The following is a 23,797-nucleotide window of genomic DNA, read 5'->3' on the forward strand; positions in this document are numbered from 1 at the left end:
GTCTCTGCTCTAGTTCATCCCAAAGGTGTTCAGTAGGGTTGAGGTCAGGGCTCTTTTGAGAGCCAATCAAGTTCTTCCACACCAAACTCACCCAACCATGTATTTCTGGACTTTGCTTTGTGCACCAGTTAACAACCATGCAGGAACAGGAAACAGCCTTATTCAAACTGTTTCCAAAAAGTTAGAAGCACAGAATTGTCCAAAATGTTGTGGTAAGCTGAAGCATTAATAAGATTTCCCCTTCACTGGAACTAATTCAATTCAATTCAATTCAATTTTATTTATATAGTGCCAAATCACAACAAAAGTCGCCTCAAGGCGCTTTATATTGTACAGTAGATACAGAGAAAAGCCCAACAATCATATGACCCCCTATGAGCAAGCACTTTGGCAACAGTGGGAAGGAAAAACTCCCTTTTAACAGGAAGAAACCTCCGGCAGAACCAGGCTCAGGGAGGGGCGGCCATCTGCTGCAACCAGTTGGGGTGGGAGAAGGAAAACAGGATAAAGACATGCTGTGGAAGAGAGACAGAGATTAATAACAGATATGATTCGATGCAGAGAGGTCTATTAACACACAGTGAGTGAGAAAGGTGACTGGAAAGGAAAAACTTAATGCATCATGGGAATCCCCGGCAGCCTACGTCTATTGCAGCATAACTAAGAGAGGATTCAGGGTCACCTGGTCCAGCCCTAACTATATGCTTTAGCAAAAAGGAAAGTTTTAAGCCTAATCTTGAAAGTAGAGATAGTGTCTGTCTCCCGAATCCAAACTGGAAGCTGGTTCCACAGAAGAGGGGCCTGAAAACTGAAGGCTCTCCCTCCCATTCTACTTTTAAATACCCTAGGAACAACAAGTAGGCCTGCAGTGCTAGAGCGAAGTGCTCTAATAGGGTGATATGGTACTACAAGGTCATTAAGATAAGATGGGGCCTGGTTATTTAAGACCTTGTATGTGAGGAGCAGGATTTTGAATTCAATTCTGGATTTAACAGGAAGCCAATGAAGGGAAGCCAAAACAGGAGAAATATGCTCTTTCTTTCTAGTCCCTGTCAGTACTCTTGCTGCAGCATTTTGGATTAACTGAAGGCTTTTTAGCGAGGTTTTTGGACATCCTGATAATAACAAATTGCAGTAGTCCAGCCTGGAAGTAATAAATGCATGAACTAGTTTTTCAGCGTCACTCTGAGACAGGATATTTCTAATTTTAGAGATGTTGCGCAAATGGAAGAAAGCAGTCTTACATATTTGTTTAATATGTGTGTTGAAGGACATGTCCTGGTCAAAAATGACTCCAAGGTTCCTCACAGCATTACTGGAGGCCAAGGTAATGCCATCCAGAGTAAGAATCTGGTTAGACACCATATTTCTAAGATTTTCAGGGCCAAGTACAATAACCTCAGTTTTATCTGAATTAACTAAGAGGCTGAAGGCAAAGCTCAGAAAAAACAACGATCAAGAGGTGTGGCCAATTATTTTTATCTGTATAGTGTGTGCGGTGGCAAGAGATTTTTTTTCTTGCAATCCTCTACATTTGCTTCTGATGTGGAAACTGAACTTCACATACTATGTCTGTGGAAGTTCACATTCAAAATCAACAACATTCCCAATAAGACAACAGTAAGACAGCACACAAGTGTCTTGAATCCAGTCTTTATATTTACTATTGCTGTTGGTTGCAGAAGAGAATATTGCTGCTATCTAAACATTCAGTCCCATACTGATGTTGTCTCAACGGTAATGCTGTACACAGACTTTTTAGTAATTCAATTATACTTCATATTTTCATACAAAATTCAGCAATAATCTATATAACTTTAAGAATGCTTGTACAATTCATATACTTTAAGACATATATGGCACTACTTGTATATATCTCATGCAATTCAGAGCTGTAGTTTGATACAATATATATGTATATTCATACCTGTACGTCATATTCTTATATCTCCCTATTTTCTCTTATTTTTGTTTCACTATAGTTTCGCACCGTGGCTGGGGGATTTTTTTTTATTCTTCTATGTTCTGTATATGTTGCAGAACTGACAATAAGGTTGACTTTGACTTGCTCTGACTTCCTTGACTTGATTTAACGAGACCAAATCCCACTATACTTCAGCTTTAGTTGACGTCCAGGTCAACTGTGGAACCAGGTATTTAAACAAACTGTCACTCTATGCCACAATATTCAAGAACAAGTGAAGATCATTTTATTTTGGTGGCTCATTCCTACCTACTTTGCCAATAAGGAGCAAGTGGATTTCAGGTTGTCTAAGGAGCTTGGAAAGAAAAGCGTCTGGACTTCTTTAAGTTGCTTGAAGACGTTTCACCTCTCATCCGAGAAGCTTTCAGGTTGATGATACGATAGTGCTCCCCAGTGGACAAAAACCTGTTTTGCATGCTTTAATTGTACACTGAGTGATACAAATAGTCTATTATGGTAGTCTATTATAATGCCTCACACAACACGAGCAGCCTGTTATACTCTTTTATTGCACACATAGCTTAGCATGAACTTGATATATCATAGGGTATGTCATTATTAGAATCTGGAGTCCCTATTTATTCCCCTTTAAGTGCATTAAAATTGTGTTGCAGTTTCCATGTCCAAGTCAAACACGACTATTTAGTGTTTTCAGTATGGCATTGTCGTCAAAATACCATATTTCAATTAATTTTGCACTTAAATAGAATCGGATGATAAATATACGGAAAGGGTATTTAATAAACCCCGCCCTCTTGCGACGCAGTCGTTGTTTGGCCCGTGACGCTGCTTGTACACGTAGCCTAGTAGGATGTGTTCATTGAAGATGGTGGCGGTGTGTCACACTCACTGTCCAGCATACTTGTAAGAATTTATTCATTTCTGTACACATTTCCGACAGCGGGTAAGAGTATATCTGCAACACAATTAACAATGTTTTACTCTAGGTGTTTTAATCCGGTGTCTGTGGCAGGCAGGGAACTGTTACCTTGTGATTAGCGCAGGCTAGTTAGCCAGGAATGCTAAGTAAGCAGTAGTGCTAATGCTAGCTGACCAGGCTGTGAACCTGTTAAATTATGCTCGACGAGTGGCCAGCGACTTGTAACTTATCGCTGTGTAACCATGTCAATGTTGAGTTTGTGCCGAAATTTTACGCCTTTCGTGACTCACAGAACTGCTGGTGTAAGGACGAATTCGAGCAGACTTTAGGTGTTAGTGATTTGCTGGCTCCGGCGTTTGGGACATACGGAGCACCGAACGGTTCCCGTTAGCTGTTGTACCAATCACCGGACCTTTTCCCCACTGTCGCTTAATGTGTAACACTATCTTAATGTCGTGCCAGACCAAAGAGATTTAGCAGCCATCTATATTGGAACAACTGGCAAATAGTGATAAGAAGTAGGGAGCGTATGTCTAACAACGCTAACTTTGTGACTTTTCTAAGTTGGCAGATCTGCGGTGCTAACGATACGAAGCTTAAGAGGGTGCAACGGCTCTTGGTAAATTTATATCCCAGAGCGCCGGGAAGATCCGGGATCTCCCCGGTAGAGCCCGTCTGGCCAAATGTACTTCCCTACGTTACATTAGTTCCGTGTCTTCTTTCTCTCCAAATCTAGCATTTGAAATGCTTATTGACAGGCCGTGTTAGCTTGACTCAACTTCCTACTGAGACACGCTCAGTATCTCTGTTTGACAAATAATATACATGGCCTTGATCTTAATACTACGTATTACATTTGTAGTGGCTTGATTTAAATGACTGTCCACTATTAACTTTTGCATTTCAACTGAGAAAGCTGTACACATGTTGTACAAGGGTAGTGGCACGACTCATGTGACAGTTACCAGTTAATGCTAAGTGTAAATAATTTTAATCATAGCTTCCACCCCTGTTTGGCTGATTTCATCCTTACCTGAACTCAAGAAACAACTGTAGATGAAATGGCACTGTGGTCTCTTGTCAGTAGAGCAGTTCAGTTTGACTTTCTGCTAAAAGCTGCATTTGATGCAAAAGCAGGTGCTTCTTTCTTTTTTTTTTAAAGAAACTATTTAGCTACTCAACTTTGCAGCCTCCATGAGATCTGTGATGTTAACTTAAGTTTCCTGTTTTTGTTTATTTTTTAAGGAAATTTTCATAAATTTCATATATTATATTTTATTTTCCTCACCTGGGTGATATAAACTATACAAGTGTATAGACTTACATCAGTGCTTTGGTTCATAATATATTACCAGTAAGATGACCATCAAATACTCTACAGACCATTTAATTAACAGTAGATAGTATACTAGTATACCAAGTATGCATTACAGTAAATCAGGTGTGTTGTATTGAATTGAGCACTGTATGTATTTACCCACCACAGCATCTTGAGGGCTGATGTAGAACTTGCCACGTTGTACGTTTGGTTTGAATAGGACCACAGGCTAAAACGCAAACAAAGGTGTGGTAAAGTATCCTAAAGAGGCAGGGCTTTTTGTTAATCACTTCCTCTTTCTTGTCTCTATTCAGCTACGCCTGACTTCAGTCTTCAGTGAGATTTCTTAGAGTGACCTGGTCCTCGGACCTGTTAACTCTGCGGACATGCAGCCCCCTCCCCAGACTGGACGACCAGGAGCCTCTGGCCCTCCTCCTTCTGGGCCCAATATGTTCCGCAGGACCAGGCCTTACAAGCATGCTGCTGCAGCTCCTGCCACAATGCCTCCTGTTGCTCAACCCATGACAGACCCTTTTGCTTTTAGTAGAGCTCCTCCCCCTATGGCTGCAGGTGGCCTCCCAACAGTATCTAACAGCAACCCTGCACCAGTGCAAACACCGTCTAATGCCATGTACCATCAACCTGGCTCAGGGCTGCCTCCGCAACCACAGACACTGGAGGGTGCCACAGCTGCTACTTCTGGAGTGACCCTCTTCAACCCTCACAGTACACCACCGCTTGGTCCAACTGGATACGTATCCTCACATAATGAACAGGGATATTTTAATTCAAGAGAACAGATACCATCAGCACCTATGGCTACAGCCTCAGAACCTAGTCAGACACCTTTGAACCCTGAATTTCAAGGACAGTCTGGTCCTCTGCCAGTGCCCTTCCAGCCACTGCCACCGGTCACCACCTCCTCTTCCCAGTGGGCCCCTGATCACGGAAGTCGCCCCCCATCAGTTCAGAACTATTTCCAGCCTACTAGTGACCCTGTACCACAGCCATTTAATATGCCTCCACAAACCCAGATGTACCCCTCCCACAGCCCATCACCCCTTCACAACACCCCTACCCCTCCGACCCAACCTGCACATCTTCAGAATCAGGCTTCTCTTCCTTCTCAAAATCCACTAAAACCTCCTACTTCTCAGTGGCCAGACCCAAATGGTCCCCAACAGCATAATTCCCATTTCCAAACACAGAGTTACTTCAGTCAGAGCTCTGCTGCACCAGATCTTTGGTTTAACCAGCCCCCACAGGACTCGGGCTACCATCAAATGGGTACTGGTATGGGTCATCCTCAGCCCCTTCTTGACGCTGCTGGATCTCAGCCTGCAACCAGTACTGGGCCTGGGCCTGGGCCTAGTTCTAGTACTGTCCCAGCCCCACTTCCACATTACCAGGAATCCGGTACACTTTCAATGTTCTTCAAAGACAATGATGTGGAAAATGAGGAAACGCTGTCTGCAGAGAGAAATAAGGCAGTAAATGGTATTGCTGGAACTTTTCAACTTCACAGCAACCAGCAGGCACACAGTAGTCATGCAGATGTTTCTTCAGATTACCAAGGAGCTTTTCTTCAAGATCACTCACAAGTACCTTACATGATCGATGGCAATCAACCATCACAGGGAAATGCTCAGAAGCCATCTGATTCACAGTTTGACCATGTAGAGAATTTGGAGTGTGTTCCAAACCAAGAAGTATTACCCAGTGAAATCCATAGTAGTCCTGCTGCTACTGCACCCCACAGTGCTGAGCAGTTTGAAACTGGACCCAACCTGGAGACTCCAGATTCAATTCCCAGACCAATGAGATCTGCCAGTGTGTCGTCCAACTACAGCAACATGAGCCATGGGAGTGGAACAGGCACTCGTCGACACCAGGGGGTGGTGGGCACCTTTATTCAACAGGAAAGCTCACGACTCTCTGATGATCCTAATCAGCCTGTCGCTGCTGCTGCTGCTGCAGCTGGAGGCTACTTTGAACAGATTGACACTTCTCCAGCTGGAGATGTGGGTGTACAGCAGAGCTCCCTGGAGCAAATGTGGCCCCCCACGCCTAGCCCTCCCAAACCAACCGGTATTTTTCAGGCCAGTGCTAACAGCTCTTTCGAACCTGTGCGCTCACATGGGGTCGGGGTGCGTCCCGCTGAGATTGACAGGGCTAAAATGGTAGCAGAAGGGGGTGCAGATTGTACACCAGGTAATATGGAGCAGCCACCAGACAATATGGAAAATGTTTATGGCTCAGGGCACCCTCTGCCTGCAGGTCCTGGAGGTGGCGTACCTCCTTTGACACACCCAGTGGTCTATTCTCACTCTCGACCTTCATCCCGTGCTCATGGAGTTAATCAGCCCTGTGAGAGTCCTGCCACTACTCTGTGGGCTCAGAATGATCCTACGACCTTGGGCGGTAACATCCTCCTCGCCCCTGCTGCCCCAATAGTTCTTGCCCCATTACGAGAGCCAAGTGCTGATGTTATCCAACCTCCAGAGGATGGTCCACTGGACCTGCAGCCCTCCCAAAGAACCCAGCCACCTTCACATCAGCACTCAGAGAATCTAGAGAACCCGCCAAAGGTGAGTGAGGCAGAGCCAAGTGACTCTCAAGGCAACCTGGGCTATGCATCTCTCCTTGTGTCTGGCTCGCTTCACCAACCTGTTTTCATTGCCCCGCCAGTGTCCAATTACAGTGTGATTCCCCCTAGTACCACTCCTCAAGCAGCCACTCAAAGTAGCCTTAGGGAAACTACCCCACCTGTGAGATTGATTGCACAGGGGCAGGGTCCCACTACCTCCCAACCAGCTTCAGTAACATGTAATCAAAATCCACTTTTTTCTCCTGGAATCCTGAGTTTCAATGTTTCGGCTTCTAATCAGAGTCCGCTCAATCTGACTCGAGACAACACAGCAGCTACGACATCAGAAATCACAGCATCGCCGCATCCCCAGCCTGTCCGCCCTCCTCTTTCAAGGGGCCAATCAGTGGCTGGAGAGAGTAACTCTGCTCTCCAAGTTAATCTGCAAACTTCTCTTCTGAATGATCCTTCCTCTAATCATAATCAGCCATCAAATTATGAACTGCTTGATTTTTCTATGCACCAATCACAAGCCCAGAGCCAGGCTTCTGGACACCCTTCCTCTCTTCACGAGTCTCCACAATCTAGTAATGGATTTTACCTACAGGTCACCAAAGATGCTCTAAAAGTGGAAGGGAATGCCTCTGTCCAGACTCCAACTTCTTCATCTACCACACAGGTACCACCAGCACCCTCTCAAACAGCTCCAAACACCCAGCAGCCCCCAGCAGAACCTCCTAAGGTATTAGATTCTCAGGCTGCACAGCACGGACAAAAAGATGCTCCTCCTGTTACAGCGAGTGGAGCACAACCCCCCAGTTACCAGTATCCTGCTCCAATACAGGAGCCATCTGCAGGAAATGCTCCTCCTCCTGCTAGTACATACCCTCCTGGGCCTCAAGGTCCTCCAGTGGCTCCACAGACGACTCCTGCGGAGCCACCTCGCCCACCGTCCTCTGCAGGAAGCCATCAAGGCTATGGGCCTCCACCAGCACCGGGTCAGATGTATAGTGGCTATTATAATAATTATGGAGACTACCCAGATAGCAGAGCACCATATCCTTCTGGCCAGTACCCACCTCCATCTGGGGATCCTAGAGCACAGCCATATTATCAAGTAAGTATAAGGTGTCCTTTTATTTAACCTAGCATGTGAATATTTATTTCCCAATTTCTATAAAGTCCTATATTGGTGCTCTTAGGCGGGGCCATACAGGAACAGAGTAGATCCTTGGTATGGCAGATATGAGGGGCAGACCCAAAGTTATCGTGATCCAAACTACCAGTACAGAGAGCCTCAGCCAGAGCGTCCTAACTCTAGAGCCAGCCAGTACTCTGACAGGCCATCATCCAGGTTAGTGAAACTCACAAGATCACTTGCATGGTGTGTACTGTCTTTTCATGTGTTTCTGATTTATAAATTGAGTTTTTAAGTATCTTAAGAGGATTTTCCAAGTTAAAGAATTGCCTGCCGTGATGTTGGTTTTGTTGGATGTAAAAAATCTGTGTTAATACATTGTACTACTTCATTCATCATTATCTTATCTTTGATTTTTTTTTTCTCTCCCCTTAAGGCAAGGCTATCACGAGGATTACCACAGAGCAAACCAAAGTGCCTATAGTGATTATTATGCAAATTATGCCAAGTACTTTGGAGGTATGGCTCATAGTGTTGAAAGCTTTGAATATTTATTTTATTTTTTTTCTTAATTCATATCTTTCCCTGTCTCTGTTTCATATTTTCTGCGTAAAGGATACTATGGACACTATGACCCCAGATATAGAGGATACTATGACCAGTCCTACTGGGCTTATGATGATAGCAGAAGGGGAGACAGCTACAGCAATCAATCTATGTATCCTACCAGGTATGCAGAGAATACTGTTTGCACATCATGGAGTTGTTATAATATTAATGTACATTTACAGTGAGTAATAAAAGGCAGTGTAAGAAGTGTTATTGTTCATGCGTGTCTCATGGAAAAAGAAAATCTAAATTCAATTTACAACATTTCACTCACAGGAAGACTGGCTATGAGGACCAGTGGCAGTACTATCCTGGTTACGATGCTAGCTTTGATGAGGACTACCGTCGTCAGGGAGATGCTTATGGTGATGACTTTGACCGGCGCAGTGTCCACAGTGAACAGTCAGTCCACAGCTCCCACAGTCACCACAGCAGACGGAGTAGCTTCAGCTCACGATCGCAACAGGCAATTTTTTTCCCCACATATGCCTCACAAGTATTCTGTGTATGCAGTTATCTGGCTGAACCACAAATGGAGACCAGGCCAAAATTTATGAGTAATCACTGTAGAAATATTGTTAAAGCAAAAATTAATTTACAAATTCTTTTTCCATGTATTTTTTTTTTTAATGTTTCATTTGCATTATAAATAATAATTCTCTCTCTGTTGCAGAGCCAAGTGTACAGGAGCCAGCCTGACTTGGTGTCAGCAGCATATGACAACACATCATCCACTCTGGCTGTGGATTACTCCTATGGGCAGTACCCAGATCAGACTGATGCATCTCACAACTATAGCCAGTACTATCCCTCTGGGTATACCACCGAAAGCACCTGGATCGCCCCTGAGCAGCGTAAGTGCTGCATCACTCTTTGAAGCATTTTTTTCATTTCTAAGGGTCCTTAGCTGAGTTGAATGGTCTGATTCTCTTTGGTTTTTCCCCTCTAGCCCCTCCTCGTCCCGCAACCCCAGAAAAGTTCACCATACCACACCGCTGTGCTCGTTTTGGACCTGGTGGACATCTTGTTCAGGTTCTGCCAAATCTGCCCTCAGCAGGACAGCCTGCTCTAGTTGATATCCACAACCTTGAGGTATGGCTTTAACAGACCATATTTCATTGATATATTGTTTTGTTTTTTTGGTTGGCTTTTGTTGTTTGTTTATTTTGGGTCTTTTGGAAGATGTTCCTGAAACTGTATTACTCCAGTTTCAATAAACCTAGCAAAAAAGCAGCACTAAAACTAATGAGCTGTGTGTCTTTTAAGGAAAAAAGTCCCATTATTTATCTCATTAAGATTATGGCGGATTTACTTTAGCAGACACAAAATGTTAAATGTACAACACTAAATGATCTGAAATCACTGACACTTAAAGACCACTAGATTGTATGGGTTGATTCACACAGCTTTTCCCATGAAGTAGGAGAGAGACGAGATGTCTGCTCATAGTCCCAGTAATACTGACCAATAACCTTTGAGCAGTATGCAGGTAAACATCCTGTGCGAAGGGCAAAAGAGAGATTGCATTAGCTAGAATGCAGTCTCAAAACCATCAGCTGTTGTCTAACAGTGATTTAACTTCTTGTTAATTTGAATTTATCTTCATTCATAAACAATGACTAGCAGATAGAACAGTATTGATGATATCCATTATCTTCTGCTAGAAGCCCTGAAGTAACTGTTAGCATTTGCCCGTAAACCTACACTGAATGCTTCTGTGGATTTTTGGGAATATATATGACCATAATCTAAAGGACATCTGAAGAATTATTATATCCTTTGCCTGTATTTATAGACCATGCTGCAGGATACCACTGATCAGGCAGAACTGCGAGCTTTCCCTGGACCTCTTGTCAAGTAAGGGAATTCTACCTTCTTTGTGTTAAGATGTATGTAACCTACTGCACAAGTATCCTGTGGAGGGGGTGGCTACACGCAGGTGGAAAAGGGGGGAGTAGAAGTTTGGAGGGTTGGCTTTTCAGTGGTTGTGCAAAGGAAGGCGACCATTAAAGTTGGAGTTCTAATGTCAATTGTCTGATTATTGGACTAACATTGAAAGCTGAATGCTCTGAGAGATACGGAGAGCCCTTCGCAAACAGCTGCAATCCATTGTTGACAAATATGAAATTGGGGCCGAAGTCTATTATAAAAGGACAGACTGTCATGAGTGGAAAGGTCCAGGTGTGGTCATTGGCCAATGTGTAGTAATATTTGCCAGGCATGGAGGAACCCATGCATGGAGAAAGGAGGAATGTCAGAGTACACCAGTCTAGGCTCAGAAAAGTGGATGAACCACAAGTGGAAATGGAAGAAACTGAAGAGGAAAATCAGATTAAAACAGATGAAAATCTTTTAAAGACCCCAGCAGTGGTACTTGGTGAGGAACACGATTTTTGAAAGCAAAAGTGAGGAGATGGCATCAACAAAAAATGAACTGCTTGGTACTACAGAAAACAGTCCTTCTGTGATCCAGTACAAGCTAGAGAAAGAGGTCCTACACTGTCCCACTCAACCACAGATATAGAAGGACCGAAACTTAAAGTTGGACAAATAATTAAATACACAGACAAAGAAACAGGTCAAACATATGCTGGAAAAATAATCAGTCGAGCAGGAAAAGCGACTGGGAAACACAAAGTGGTACAACATGGAGTACAGTGAGCCCGAGGAAATTGCTGGATCCCTGGGTTCCATTAATGTGCAGCAAATAAACAACCTCCAAGTGACACCGTCTGAAGATGCCAAGTCATGCACAGACAGAGATGAAAGATTAGTGGTGAAGGAAGACATCTTCTCACAAGCCAAACAAACTGAACTTGACAACTGGAAAAGAAACGATGTGTTTAAAGAGGAGAAAGACAAGGGTCAGAAATGTATATCAACAAGGTGGGTGTGCACACTCAAGGAAACACCAGTGGGCATTGTACCCAAAGCTAGACTGGTTGAGTACGTTAAAAATTTTAATCGCGTTAATCATGATGGCGGCGTTAACACATTTAAGCTGCGTTAACGTGGCTCATTTACCACCGGTAGAAGCACAGAGCAAAGGAACTACATGAAATTGAATAAATGTGTTTATGGCCTGGAAGATGCTTCATTATTCAGGTAAAACAGGGTGAAAGAAACCATGCAGAAGCTGGGGGGCACAGTGTCAAATGTAGATTCAGCTGTCTTCTACTGGCTAGATGATCTCTATAAGGTGACAGGGGTACTTGCATGTCATGTAGATGATTTTATGTGGGGTGGTTCAGACATGTTCTCCACAGTAGTCATCCTCAAACTGGAAGCTGCTTTTCAAGTTGGACGAGAAGAACATAACAGCTTCAGCTACGTCGGGATAGAGCTTCATTCTCTTCAGTACAAGAAGATATGTACATTTAAAAACAAAAAACAAAAAAAACCTACAGCCTATTCCTATTAATCCCACAAGGGCACCACATCCATGATTGGACAGTTACTGTAGGTAGCAAGACAGAGCAGACCCCAAGCACAAAACATGCTACTATTCAGACAATGCACTGCACAAACAAACTGATCAGAAAACTTCAATCAGAGGTGGTTACACTGAGTTTTCAGTACTTGGGAGAAAGCAAATCCCTCAAATTAGTGGTGTTTAGTGATTCCTCGATCGGAGCCCATAACACACTCATTTTCACTCCTCATACGAGAGAGTCAGCACCGCGCTCTCCAAAATGAGAGACTGGGTAGCCCCAGTGTCGTGCAAAATTACAATCGGCACACGATCTTCCTCTTTCCCACTCAGTGAGACGAACCCTTTTGAAATGAAAGGTCAGTAACTGCTGTCAAGGCAGTCATTTCCTGGTTCATCACTGACGGGATTAGGAGTGGACACCGACCGAACGAACCCAACACTTTTTGGCTTTTTCGAGGTTTGAGCTTGCTCTTTGTGGCGAAGCAACGGACAATTGGCAATGAGATGTCCAGTGTCATGGCAATAAAAGTATTCACGACGAGTCATGGTAACTGGATCAGGGCGCGTTTGACTCTTAGGAGAAACCTTTTCATGGTGCACAGCTGAAAACGAAAACTCATCTGCGAGAACAGCAGCTTTAGAATCCACCTTTTGCTCATTGAGATACACAACAACATTCTCAGGGAGACACATTTTGAATTCTTCCAATAGGACCAATTCTCTTAGCTAATAAAATCCTTCACTTTACTCGCAGCTAACCACTGGGCCGCTTTAAAGTGGTTGCAATGCAAAGGCGTTAAAGTAAGAATCAACCTCACTTTCTCTGAAAGGTGACACTAAGGCAACTTGTTTTCTTGCATTGAACTGGTCAGAGGAGAATGTCTCGGAAGTTTTGCTCACAGGGGTAGACGTAGCATTGTGTTCCTGGGAAGGATCCAGCTCCATAGCCCTTACGCAGAGATGCATAAGCTCAGCTTCTTTGGCTTTAGTCTGAAGCTCCACCTCTTTCAGGCAAAGGGCGAGCTTGATATCCTCTGTAACCATTCCTGCCTGTAACTGACCAGCTGGTTCAATGTTTGGGACCTGAATGGCAGCAGGAGCCTCCGCCCCAGTGTCATCCATCCACTGACAGCTTGTGGGATGGTTGCTGCAGCTTCTGCTCCCACATCCACCACCAAACTTCCAGAAGCATCAACCAGTCCAGGTTTCACCTTCGCAGTTATCCCCTTTTCCACCAGCTGGTCTGCCAGACACTGCTTAATTTCTGCTTTTCGTGCATTTAAGGGGACACTAACATTAAACAAATTAGCCACCAACAACAAATCTGCCTTTGTGCATCATTGCAACTTATCCATGGTGGGCCGTTGTGCAAAATCATCCACATCAAAAGTCATTGTGGCTAGTGTACCCCCTACCCTACCAGAAAACGTCCAACCAAAAGCTGTAGACAAAAAGGAAGTGACGCCACCCTTGTCCCCAAAACCATACCCAGAAGCCAAATTTCAAGTGAAAGGTCGTTTTGTCCAAACTGAAAGCTTAACTCTGGGGTGAACAAACGCCAAAATAACAAACATTCAAAAAGGGAGGTGCTACCTAAAACCTAGGTGAAACCAAACAAACGACAGGTGCTACCCCTAACTCCCTAACTGAATAAACAGGAGAAAACGGTGCCCCTATTTACACGTGATCCATAATCTATTTACAAAGCTCAATAATCAGGAAAATCACAGAGGGTTTTGGAGGCCAAGGTCGGGTCTGCTGCTGCTGCTGTCAGTTGCTGCCCCGGGAGAACTGCTGGTGAGGGATTTTCAAAGCAGCCACATGATCAGGAAGCCAATCAGCAGCAGCCAGCTTTCCAATTAGGAAGAACCTGAAGAGCCTCTTAAAGACACAGACAGAAAAAACTAAAACTAAAACAGCCACCAGGATTCAGCTTATGGCCAGGGCCGTAACAGCAATTAAATACATCTAATTCCTAGCCAGAGCCTAAAACTCCCTATTTATATTGAATGCATCATTGACTGCTTTTCTGTTTTAATATTGCATCTTGTCCATCAGGGAAGAGACTCACAAGGTGGACGTGATTAAATTCTCCCAGAACAAAGCATTGGAGTCTTCCCGTGATAACAACCTCTTAGACAGAGACTCTGCCCGCCTCCTCTGGGACTTCATCATGCTGCTATGTAGACAGAATGGGGTAAGACTGTGCAGGCACCACTAAACTTACCATACATTGAAATTAAGGCAAGACTGTGGCTTTTCACATTTGCGTGAGACAACGTTTTAACTCGTACTCTGTTTCCTCAGACTGTTGTGGGCACAGATATTGCTGACCTCTTGCTGAAGGAGCATCGCTCTGTCTGGCTTCCCGGCAAGAGTCCTAATGAAGCCAACTTGATTGATTTTAATAACGAGCCACTGGCGAGAGCCGAGGAAGAGCCTGGAGCCGGACCGCTGTCTCTACTGTCGGACACTTTCATGACTGTCCCAGAAAATTTCGGCAAAGAAACAGAACGCTTCAGGGAGCTGCTGCTGTTTGGCCGAAAGAAGGTAAAATTGTACATAAGAAATGCAGTATGAGGTATTAACTTGCAAGATTTTAAATACCTAAACTTTGTTGAATTAGGATGCACTAGAAGCAGCCATGAAGGGAGGTCTCTGGGGCCATGCCCTGCTATTGGCCAGTAAGATGGACAACAGGACTCATGCCCGAGTCATGACGAGGTAAAGAATCAGATGTGGGAATAATTAACTTTGGTCCTATTTGTTCTATGATTGTTATTATATTATTTTGTGTGTGTGTCTTTGTTTTGTAGGTTTGCTAACAGTTTGCCCATAAATGACCCTCTTCAGACAGTATACCAGCTGATGTCGGGGAGGATGCCTGCGTCAGCCACCGTAAGTGTTGTTTTACCCTCCTAAGCCAAACACACTGGAAGTGTTTCACAGTCACTTGTGGACAGGCTCCGATTGCCTAGATGACCCTCTAATGTATTTACTAGCAGGCCATATATCATTCAATGGTATTCTTCACTCTCATTGGTAGTCTCTTCAGTCACTTGCCTGAAAGCTTATTGCAGGTCCTACCCACTTCACCTGTAGTCACTCGAAGGTGCCAAATATCATTCACTTTCTCTGGTGGCAATAAATCGCTTCCAGTATGTACTGTAGCTTTAGACACTTGTTTTAAAAAAAGGCGTGTTTATTTTGCCCTCTTGTTCCCACACAGTGCTGCGGGGAGGAGAAGTGGGGAGACTGGCGTCCTCATTTGGCCATGGTGCTGTCAAACCTCACACACACCCTGGATTTGGATACTCGCACAATTACCACAATGGGCGACACACTTGGTAGGGTTTTGTCAAGAATTCAGTAATCAAGAGCGCTGGCAACAAACATGCACCCTTAAACTCTCTCTGCACTCATTTTGTCTCACGCCAGCTTCGAAGGGCCTGGTTGATGCAGCACACTTCTGCTATTTGATGGCTCAAGTTGGTCTTGGCGTTTTCACAAAGAAGAGCACCAAGATGGTCCTGATTGGCTCCAACCACAGGTTAATGCAATAACCACTCCCACGTAGCTCCAAGATGTTATATTTAAAAGTCCTCACATTTTATAGAAAACATCATGTGTAACCTCATCTTTGTTTTTTCAGTTTGCCCTTCTCTCAATTTGCGACTAATGAAGCAATCCAAAGGACTGAAGCCTATGAGTATGCTCAGTCTCTAGGCTCCCAACCTTGTTCGCTGCCCAATTTCCAAGTGAGTTTTTTTTTTTTTTTTTAAACCAGTTGACAAACCAATAAATAATATTTATAAACCAAGAACTTTATACATGACTGCATTATTTACAGTGATGTTTATCATGTTATATTACTAAGTATTACTCTCTTCTGTTCTTCTTGTCTCTCATTAGGTGTTTAAATTGATCTATGCATGCCGCTTGGCTGAGGCAGGCTTGAGCGCTCAGGCCTTCCATTATTGCGAAGTTATCTCGAAGACCGTCCTCATGCAGCCTTCTTACTACTCCCCCGTTTTCATCAGTCAGATCATACAGGTATACACTCATTCTCCTCCTCTTTAGCTGTGTTTTTTGCCTAAATATAGTCACTTAAATACTTTGCAGTGTTGCATTCAGACAAAGGTTACTGTTACACTGTTTGCCAACAGATGTCTGAAAAGCTGCGGTTCTTCGATCCACAACTGAAGGAGAAACCAGAGCAGGAGTTGTTCATTGAGCCGGAATGGCTGATTCGCCTGAGACAGCTGGATGGACAGATCAAAGTGAGGAGAAGGAAAAACATTGTACTCTAGTTCTGTTGTGACATAAGCAGTTGTCATATAGGGAGGTTGTGTAAACTTTACTTCTGAATAAAAAAAAAAAAAACATTTAGGCTGTGTATAATAATTATGTGAACATTTTTAACAAACAAATGTTTGATGCTTTGTGTTTCTTAGACTGGTCTGATTACGTACAATGCAGACAGAACAACTCCGACACAGTTTGAGTGCAGCAGCCCTAGCTCTGACTTGGACCATCCGAGCCCACCAAACAGCATGTCGCTAGATAACCCAGCCCCTGATAACCCACTCATGAGCTCATTACTGCCTGGGTCTCCACCACAGGGAGTCCAGTTGATGCCTCCAGGTTTGTTTGGTTTTTTTTAGGGGGCCTTTGGTGCATTTTTTAATTTATCTGAAATGTCGGGCACATTTAAAACGCATCAAATCTCATCTGTTGTATTCTCTTTTAGCTCCCACTTCCATTCTCCAAGATGGAATGGCTCCTCCTCAGTTCTCGCCTTCCAGTGATTTGCCCCAGTACTATCCGGTCCCCACTAGCGGACCACAAGCCCAGATTCCCTTCCCAAACTATCCCCCACAGGATCCTGGCTTTGCCCCTCCCACTTTCCAACCTCAACCTGAGCAGTCAGATATGTATCCAGGAGCCCATCAGCAGCAATTTCCCCCTCATCAAGTGACCCAAATGTCACCACACATGCACCCTCAGATGCCCCATTCACCTATACATCCACCAGCCCAGCTGGCTCAGCACATGCCTCCGCACATGCCCCCTTCTCCTGGGCACATGCCACCTGTAGAACAGCCACCACGATCCCCAGTAGAGATGCCAAACATCCAATCAATGCCATCCTCACCACGTAGGACCTCACTGACTCCTCAGAAGGACTTCTATGATCAGATGGCTAAGATGGTCAGTATCTGCTAATGTGAATCTTTTCTTTTTTTTTTTTGGGAAAGAGCCTTATACAATGTTTTTGGCAAAGTTATAATTGTTTTATATGTATTTATTTTTGATTTTTTTTTTTAAACATTCTATAAAGTCTTAGTGTGTTATCTTTATGGTTCTGCAGGGTCACGGGAGACCTCGGACTACTTCACAATCGTCATTGCATTTGGTATGTTTGTATTTCAACTGCTAGCATATGTAATTCTATTTAATTTGTCCAGTTCTAGTGTATATTAGTCATTATCAGAACTGAAAATGAGCAGTAAAAGACTGGCTGTCTTTGCATATCCGCTCAGAAACAAGGCAATGCTGCTAATTGTATACAAGACATTATTTTTAGGCTTTAGATTTTTTGTAAAATGTCCCCAAATCACTACAGTTTGCTTGAAAAGTAGGCCTGATGACAGTTTTTAAAAACTAAGATGAAGATCAAGAGATTATAGCAAAGTTAAAACCTGCTGTCTGCATTTCCCAGAAAGCAGCTTTTGCTGCTAGGTTTGCTTTGTTACTTCTAATAATCTCATTTAACAAAAAAAAAAAAATCAGATTTAGCCCATTATCTGCAGTGGAGTAAATGTTTTCACCAAGACATCCTGGACAAACTTAAATCTAGGCCTACAAGTAGTTTTATTCTGACATACCCCATCTATTTAACAATAGATTTTTAGAATAGTATAGAATAGCCCTTTATTGTCATTGTACAAGTATAACAAAATTGTGGGTGCTTCACACCAACTGTGCAGGAATACAATAGAAATATTAAGACAGAACAAATAAATAACAAACAGGAGGAATGTATACAACATAAGAGAGAGGCACACATTCAAAACACATTTAGATTTTCTTGTTGGGAAATTAGAAATTAATCAATGTTTTGATGTTTTACTTGTATATGTTTACATAAAACAGATAAAAAGATATCAGGAATCAAGTCAATATTTATAAAACACCATCTTTGCGTAATAAGTTAAAAAAAATTATATGATGATTAAAAGAGGTCGTATCTGGAGGTCTATGCATTTCATTTATATCTAGTATTTTCTGTCATCCAGTCATCAGGACGCCGCTCCCGTACCACCTCGGAGTCTTCTACTCACTCTGGTGGAAGAGAGCGGAGCAACTCAACTGTGGTGCAAGCCTCTCCACCTCCACCCTCAATCCCCGAGCAGCCCATTAAAGAAGAGGCCAAGAAAGTCAAGAAGGACTCTCCAAAAAAGGTTCAGTTTCACATACTGGCTCTCAGGTTTTCAGTGTGCACTGTGGTCACTGTGCTAAGTAGAATACTTATTATCTTTTCACACACAGAAAGGGGTTGGCTGGCTGGGTTGGATCATTGGGAAAGGAAAGAATGAAGCTCACTTGCCGGATGACAAAAATAAGTCTGTAAGTTATAGCTTTTACACTTTCACCTTTTTTTTTTTTTTCTTGTTTACATTACCTGTTCTACAAATTTCATACACTTGTTTGTACATGCGGCCAATATGAGAGTACTGTGATCTTTGTCAGATTGTGTGGGATGAAAAGAAGCAGAGATGGGTCGACTTGAACGAGCCTGAGGAGGAGGTCTGTAAAAATGAAAATGTGTTCTCCAGGCTGGACCTGTAGTGTGCAGAAAGCCTGAAAGTCTTACAAATCGAACACTTCTAATAGTTTTTCTTCTAAACTCTTAGAGCAAGCCACCTCCGCCACCACCCTCGGTCTTCCCCAAGATGCCTCAAGTTCCTGGTCCTGGAGGGCCTGCTGCACCACCGAGTAGTGGTCCTCCTGTCAACATGTTTTCCAGGAAGGCAGGTGAGATGAGGATTACTCAGAGTGGCTTTTGGCTAAACAAACCTCATCCTTCATCTTGCATAATGCATCTAAAAGTAGAAGCATGTCTTCTCTTATAGGGCGCTTCTAACTCAGATGTGTTTGTTCCCTCTCAGGCACGAAGAGTAGATACGTGGATGTTTTGAACCCCAGCAGAGCTGCTAAACCTGGCGGTCCAGCTCCTGCTCCAGCGGACATCTTTGCTCCTTTGGCACCAATGCCTATTCCTACAAACCTGTTTGTGCCTAGCTCAGGTGTGTGTCATGTGCAAGATGGCATAATAACTTGTATTCACCAGCAGCATTTGGTGGCTGTAGAGGATTTTTCTGCTTTTAAATATTGAAGTAATTCCATGTTTATTTGTATCCCTGGATTAGCTCCCGATGATCAACAACCTCTGGAAGGCAGTGAAGGAGGCAATCAGGAGCAGAACTCACCAAACACCAGTGCTGGTCCACAGGTATCTCTACTCTTTACTAGTAATCCTCAATATTCTTTATAATCATGAACTTTACTCCTGTTCTTCATTTTTAAAAGATAAGTGAAAAAATGCATTAAAAAGACAAAACATAAGCAGCATACTGAGAAAGAATGTAAGGCAGTCATCAATAAGTACAAAACAACAGCTCTACTCATCCAAACTTCTTCTGTTGCGCTTTTTAAAAATCTGTCTAGATGTTCACCCCAATGTTGTTACCACCTGCCCCAGAAGGTCCTCCAGTGCCTGATGGCTCCCATTCTGGAGAGGTAAGCCTAAGCCTCCTGTCATAATGCAACTGAAACATGATGCTCGACTGCCAGTGGCCAGTGTGCGCTTTGTAATATTAATGTAGGAGCGAAAGAACATGGTATTATATGCATGTAGAATTAAAATCTTTCCTCATATTCATGCTAAATGCCTTGATAAATAATACTCTGTTCCATGTGCTGGTCTAATATAATTCTTTCCATGTCTGTTTTTCTATGAATCATGGTTTTATGCTGATTTATTCATTTTCATTCTGAAAACTAATCCAGTGCATGCCAGGTTATTAAAATGGGTTTGTTTGTTTTTTAATTTTCCTCCTGCTGTCTGTAGCTGTCACGTTCTAGTTCAATGAGTTCTTTATCACGCGAAGTGAGTCAGCATTTAAACCAGGTACCTCTAGCTGGGCTTTAAGTTAACTCACCCCTGCCTGCCACCCTTCTAGCTCACTCCACATCACTAGTAGCATGCTTCACTGCACCCACCCAAAGCTTCTTTGCCCATTAAACCCTGCCTGTTGTCTTCACCATTACTAACTCAACATAACACAAATGGACAATAAAATCGGAGTATAGTTATATAGTTGTCGCCAAAAAAAAGTGTTCACACTTCTGTGGAGTAGAAAAGATGAGAATTCTATTAACTTTGGTTATATATTGTTTTTATTGAATGGATTGACTGCAGCACTCCCTGTCCCATACCTCTAGTTCTCAAAAGATTGTCATCTCTGTCTAACCTAGTGCTGTTAGCAAGTTAAAATTGAGATTTGGAATGAATTGCCTTGACATCAATTGGAGTGCCATAAAATTACACATAAGTACAGATTCATGTTATCATGTTGTCTGATGTTTTCAGGCATCATTTAATTTGCTCAGTTATTTGGTTTAAGATTTAGTGCGTGCAAAATTACGTCATCTGATCTAAAAAGGGAAGTCAATATGAAAGTGTCCTAAATCTGCATTCTTTCCAGTGGCCAGCAGGGGGTTAGTCTCTGGTTGCAAGAAAAAAATCTGATTATAAAGAAGTTGATGAGGGGAAAAAAAAATCCTACTTCCCATGTGATTTATGAGCACAGTAGAGTTTTTCATATTGACTTCACAGTTTTACGCAATAGTTTCAATTCTTCTTCAAAACAGCATGATGTATAATTTGGAAAATATGGTCACATATAACGTAAAATAAAGCAGCTTGTTTTAGTTTGAAAAAAGAAACAAAAACAAACTTAAAGCTTCCCTTAATGCTTGGCTTCAATTACCAAGCTAACCTAAGATGATGAACTTGGCAAACAGGTATTCAGTTAAGTTGTATTTGTATAGCACTGAATCCCAACAGTTGCCTTAAAGCCCTACAATAATGGAGAGAAAATTCCAAAAATCAGACACCCCCCTATGAGCAAGCATTTGGCGAGTGTGGGAAGGAAAAACTACCTTTTAACAGCAAGAAACCTCCAGTAGAACCAGGCTCAGGACTGGGCAGCATCTGCTGAACTTCATCACTGTAAGCAGTAACATCGCTATCTCATTGACTTAAAGATCAAAAGTGAAGTATGTAAGAGACTGTTGCAGGACAGATCCTTTCCTTTTTTGTCATGGGTGCTCACAGCTTCATTAACCCACCCTAAAGCTTGCATGGCTGTGTAACAGTGGTCTGTAATGCTGCCTCGCTGTGTCCTGGTGTCCTTACTGCTTCCTCTCATTTCCTTGGCTTCTATTTTATACTTTGGTCAAATCTGTTTGTGAGGTGTGTCTTGCTTTCCATCTCTGCTCTAAAGTGATGTTAGTGTGACACTGCACACACACTTCAGTAACTGAACTTGTCTTTGGACAGAGCGATCACGCCCAGGGGACTGCACCCGCTGGGGGCGTCACCTTTTATAACCCCTCACAGTTTGCACAGGTATGAACTCCAAAGTTTCAAAAGTTTTGCAGTTGTGAGAAACCTTTACAGTTTTTTTTTTTTTGTTTGTTTGTTTGTTTGTTTGTTTTTTTGCTACTTTTCACCCTACAATCACCTTTCCTTGCTGCTGTTTTTCCTCAGACAAGTGCACCATCAGGAGTACGCTCAGGTCGTTTGGGCGGTCCGCGTCAGTACCCAGTGATGAAGTAAAGAACATCCCACTGAAAGATGCAGACCTGTTGGATAGCAGAGGATTCTAGCTGAAAGTAAAAGAAGCACATGGACAAACTGCTTTATGTCTTAAGGACCCTTCTTTCTGCCTGTACCTAAGAAGAGCATAATCACAGTATCCGTCATGTCAGAACTCAACCCCTTTTTTTTTTTCCCTCCCCAGTTCAGTAACTATTACTGACTTTGATGTGTTTCTGACACAGGCGTGTTTCCATGAAGGGCTTTTTCTCGCATCCAAATAGAAAACTGACAGTTGAATAATGGAGGCTGATCTGTGGATGCATTCATACACAAATTGTACATTCATGTAGGTTTGATTTAATGTACAGTAAATGCGTCGATCCTCTAAAGCTACCCGGCTTCCGCACAAACGTAACACTGTTAACAGAATGATCATCCCTTGTCTCGATTCTGTCTCAAGTCCAGATGCCTGTGATTGCTTGTATGTGTGACAGGTAGAAGAGCGGCACTTTGTCTTTCTTTTTTTTAATTCAGATTTTGGACTTTTATGTGCAGCTCTTTGGTGTTCTGTCAAATGGAGACAACGTTTTATGTGAGAATGAATTGTCAGTACTGCTTCGTCTGCTATGCCCTTTGCTTTTCCTCAGTCGCCCTTCAGTAATGGAAGCATGATGGATGATGTAGAGAAGAAAGAAAGTCTGCAGTGTTAGGATGCTGCGCGTTTCAAATACCTATTTCAACTGCCCATCGGTTCTTCTGCCCACAGGGTCTTTTCGTCCAAGCGAGCTGGAGTTTCTGTTGCGAGAAACTGAATTATGATCTAATCGAGAGGTGGTCTACAGAACAGCAAGAACCGGGATTCAAACTGCATTTTAAATGTCGATAAAAATGAATCTATCCAAATATTTGTATATCAGATTGATTGTATTTATGAGATGTAGAAATAAAAGTGTGAGTGTGCGTTTGTGTGTGTAGAACAACTAATTTTTCTGATACGCTTTGACAAAATGCATTTATGATTGAGATGACAGATTCATATTCTGATCACCTGTATTGGCCGCTTCTGCAAATAAATCTTTATCTACATTGTAAAATGAAAGATAATTGTATTCAAAGTACTTCTTGTCATTTAATTGCTGTGATTTTTTTTTTTTTAATTCAATCATTTGTCATCCCCCAATTTTTTTTTTTTTTTTTTTTTTTTTTGTAGACAGTTTGATTTTAACCCCTTTCTCACTTTTGTTTCAGAGAAGCAGTTGTGGTCTCCAGTGTTTTAGACTCCCTCATGTAAAGTTCTTGACAGAAAACTATAAATACAAAAGGTAGAAATGAAAAAAAAAAATCATAATAAAGGTATTTTTGGCCCTCTGTAGCACTTTGAAAGAGATGTCCTCTGGTTTCATTCATTACATAACAGTCTCGGGAAAGTATAACTGTCAGCTGGGAATGATAGCAAAAATACTACCACATTTTGACACATACAACTAGTAATGCACTTGCGAACAAAGAGAAAAATATGGTACTCTAAGCAGCAGTAAATGTGTTTTTTTTTTTGTTTTGTTTTAACTGGTACACACTGATTCTGCAGTATTGTTTGTGCTGTTGGAAAACATACATACGAAAGCGCGTTACAATCAGCAAACGTACTCTCGAAAGCACCAATTTGTTGTGATCCGGTTTTGAGTGCGCATTCCTCTGCGCCATATCCTTCAGGGTAACGAGAAAATGACGTCCAAAGAGATGGAAGGCAGGAGAATGAACCAGCTGTACTCCACTGAACCATCCATGGTGTACTCTCAGAGGCAGAAGAACAGCCCCACTAAGGCTGGAGACAGACCAATACTGGAAGAGCAAAGAGAACAACAATTCTTAGTGGCTAAGGGATCTAAGAGCAGACCACAGCAACCTCCCGGAACAGGATCCAGTAAGCATTACAGTGGCAGACATTCAAAAAAGGGT

General features: G+C 42.7%; 1 protein-coding gene across 4 annotated transcripts; it reads left to right on the forward strand.

Annotated features, from left to right (window-relative positions):
- The first annotated feature begins 2,798 nt into the window (after window positions 1-2,798).
- Window positions 2,799-23,205, forward strand: sec16a (SEC16 homolog A, endoplasmic reticulum export factor). 4 transcript variants are annotated; one of them, XM_063478262.1, is made up of 31 exons: window positions 2,799-2,848; window positions 4,497-7,886; window positions 7,972-8,123; window positions 8,344-8,426; window positions 8,523-8,637; window positions 8,793-8,982; window positions 9,190-9,370; window positions 9,466-9,608; window positions 10,312-10,373; window positions 14,008-14,146; window positions 14,257-14,499; window positions 14,576-14,673; window positions 14,766-14,847; window positions 15,179-15,296; window positions 15,388-15,499; window positions 15,602-15,707; window positions 15,862-16,002; window positions 16,116-16,229; window positions 16,404-16,593; window positions 16,700-17,160; window positions 17,321-17,365; window positions 18,249-18,413; window positions 18,502-18,579; window positions 18,703-18,759; window positions 18,867-18,987; window positions 19,122-19,259; window positions 19,383-19,465; window positions 19,681-19,752; window positions 20,084-20,143; window positions 21,578-21,646; window positions 21,788-23,205. In XM_063478262.1, exons 2-31 carry the CDS (start codon window positions 4,569-4,571, stop codon window positions 21,854-21,856), a joined length of 7,005 nt encoding a protein of 2,334 aa, XP_063334332.1. In that variant the 5' UTR covers window positions 2,799-2,848; window positions 4,497-4,568; the 3' UTR covers window positions 21,857-23,205. The 4 variants fall into 4 exon arrangements, with proteins under 4 accessions (XP_063334332.1, XP_063334334.1, XP_063334335.1 ...); XM_063478264.1 differs by having other exon boundaries at window positions 20,084-20,122; XM_063478263.1 differs by having other exon boundaries at window positions 2,804-2,888.
- Window positions 23,206-23,797: the final 592 nt, after the last annotated feature.

Source organism: Pelmatolapia mariae, linkage group LG7 (assembly GCF_036321145.2).
Source record: "Pelmatolapia mariae isolate MD_Pm_ZW linkage group LG7, Pm_UMD_F_2, whole genome shotgun sequence".
NCBI classification, from domain to species: domain Eukaryota; kingdom Metazoa; phylum Chordata; class Actinopteri; order Cichliformes; family Cichlidae; genus Pelmatolapia; species Pelmatolapia mariae.

What these genes read in the sequence shown, in the direction of transcription:
- sec16a (XM_063478262.1), top strand. Translation starts at nt 4,569, where the DNA reads ATGCAGCCCCCTCCCCAGACTGGACGACCAGGAGCCTCTGGCCCTCCT. An exon ending in TCTGACAGGCCATCATCCAG is followed by an intron (nt 8,124 to 8,343) that starts GTTAGTGAAACT and finishes TCTCCCCTTAAG; the next exon opens with GCAAGGCTATCACGAGGATT. An exon ending in ACACCAGTGCTGGTCCACAG is followed by an intron (nt 19,466 to 19,680) that starts GTATCTCTACTC and finishes AAATCTGTCTAG; the next exon opens with ATGTTCACCCCAATGTTGTT.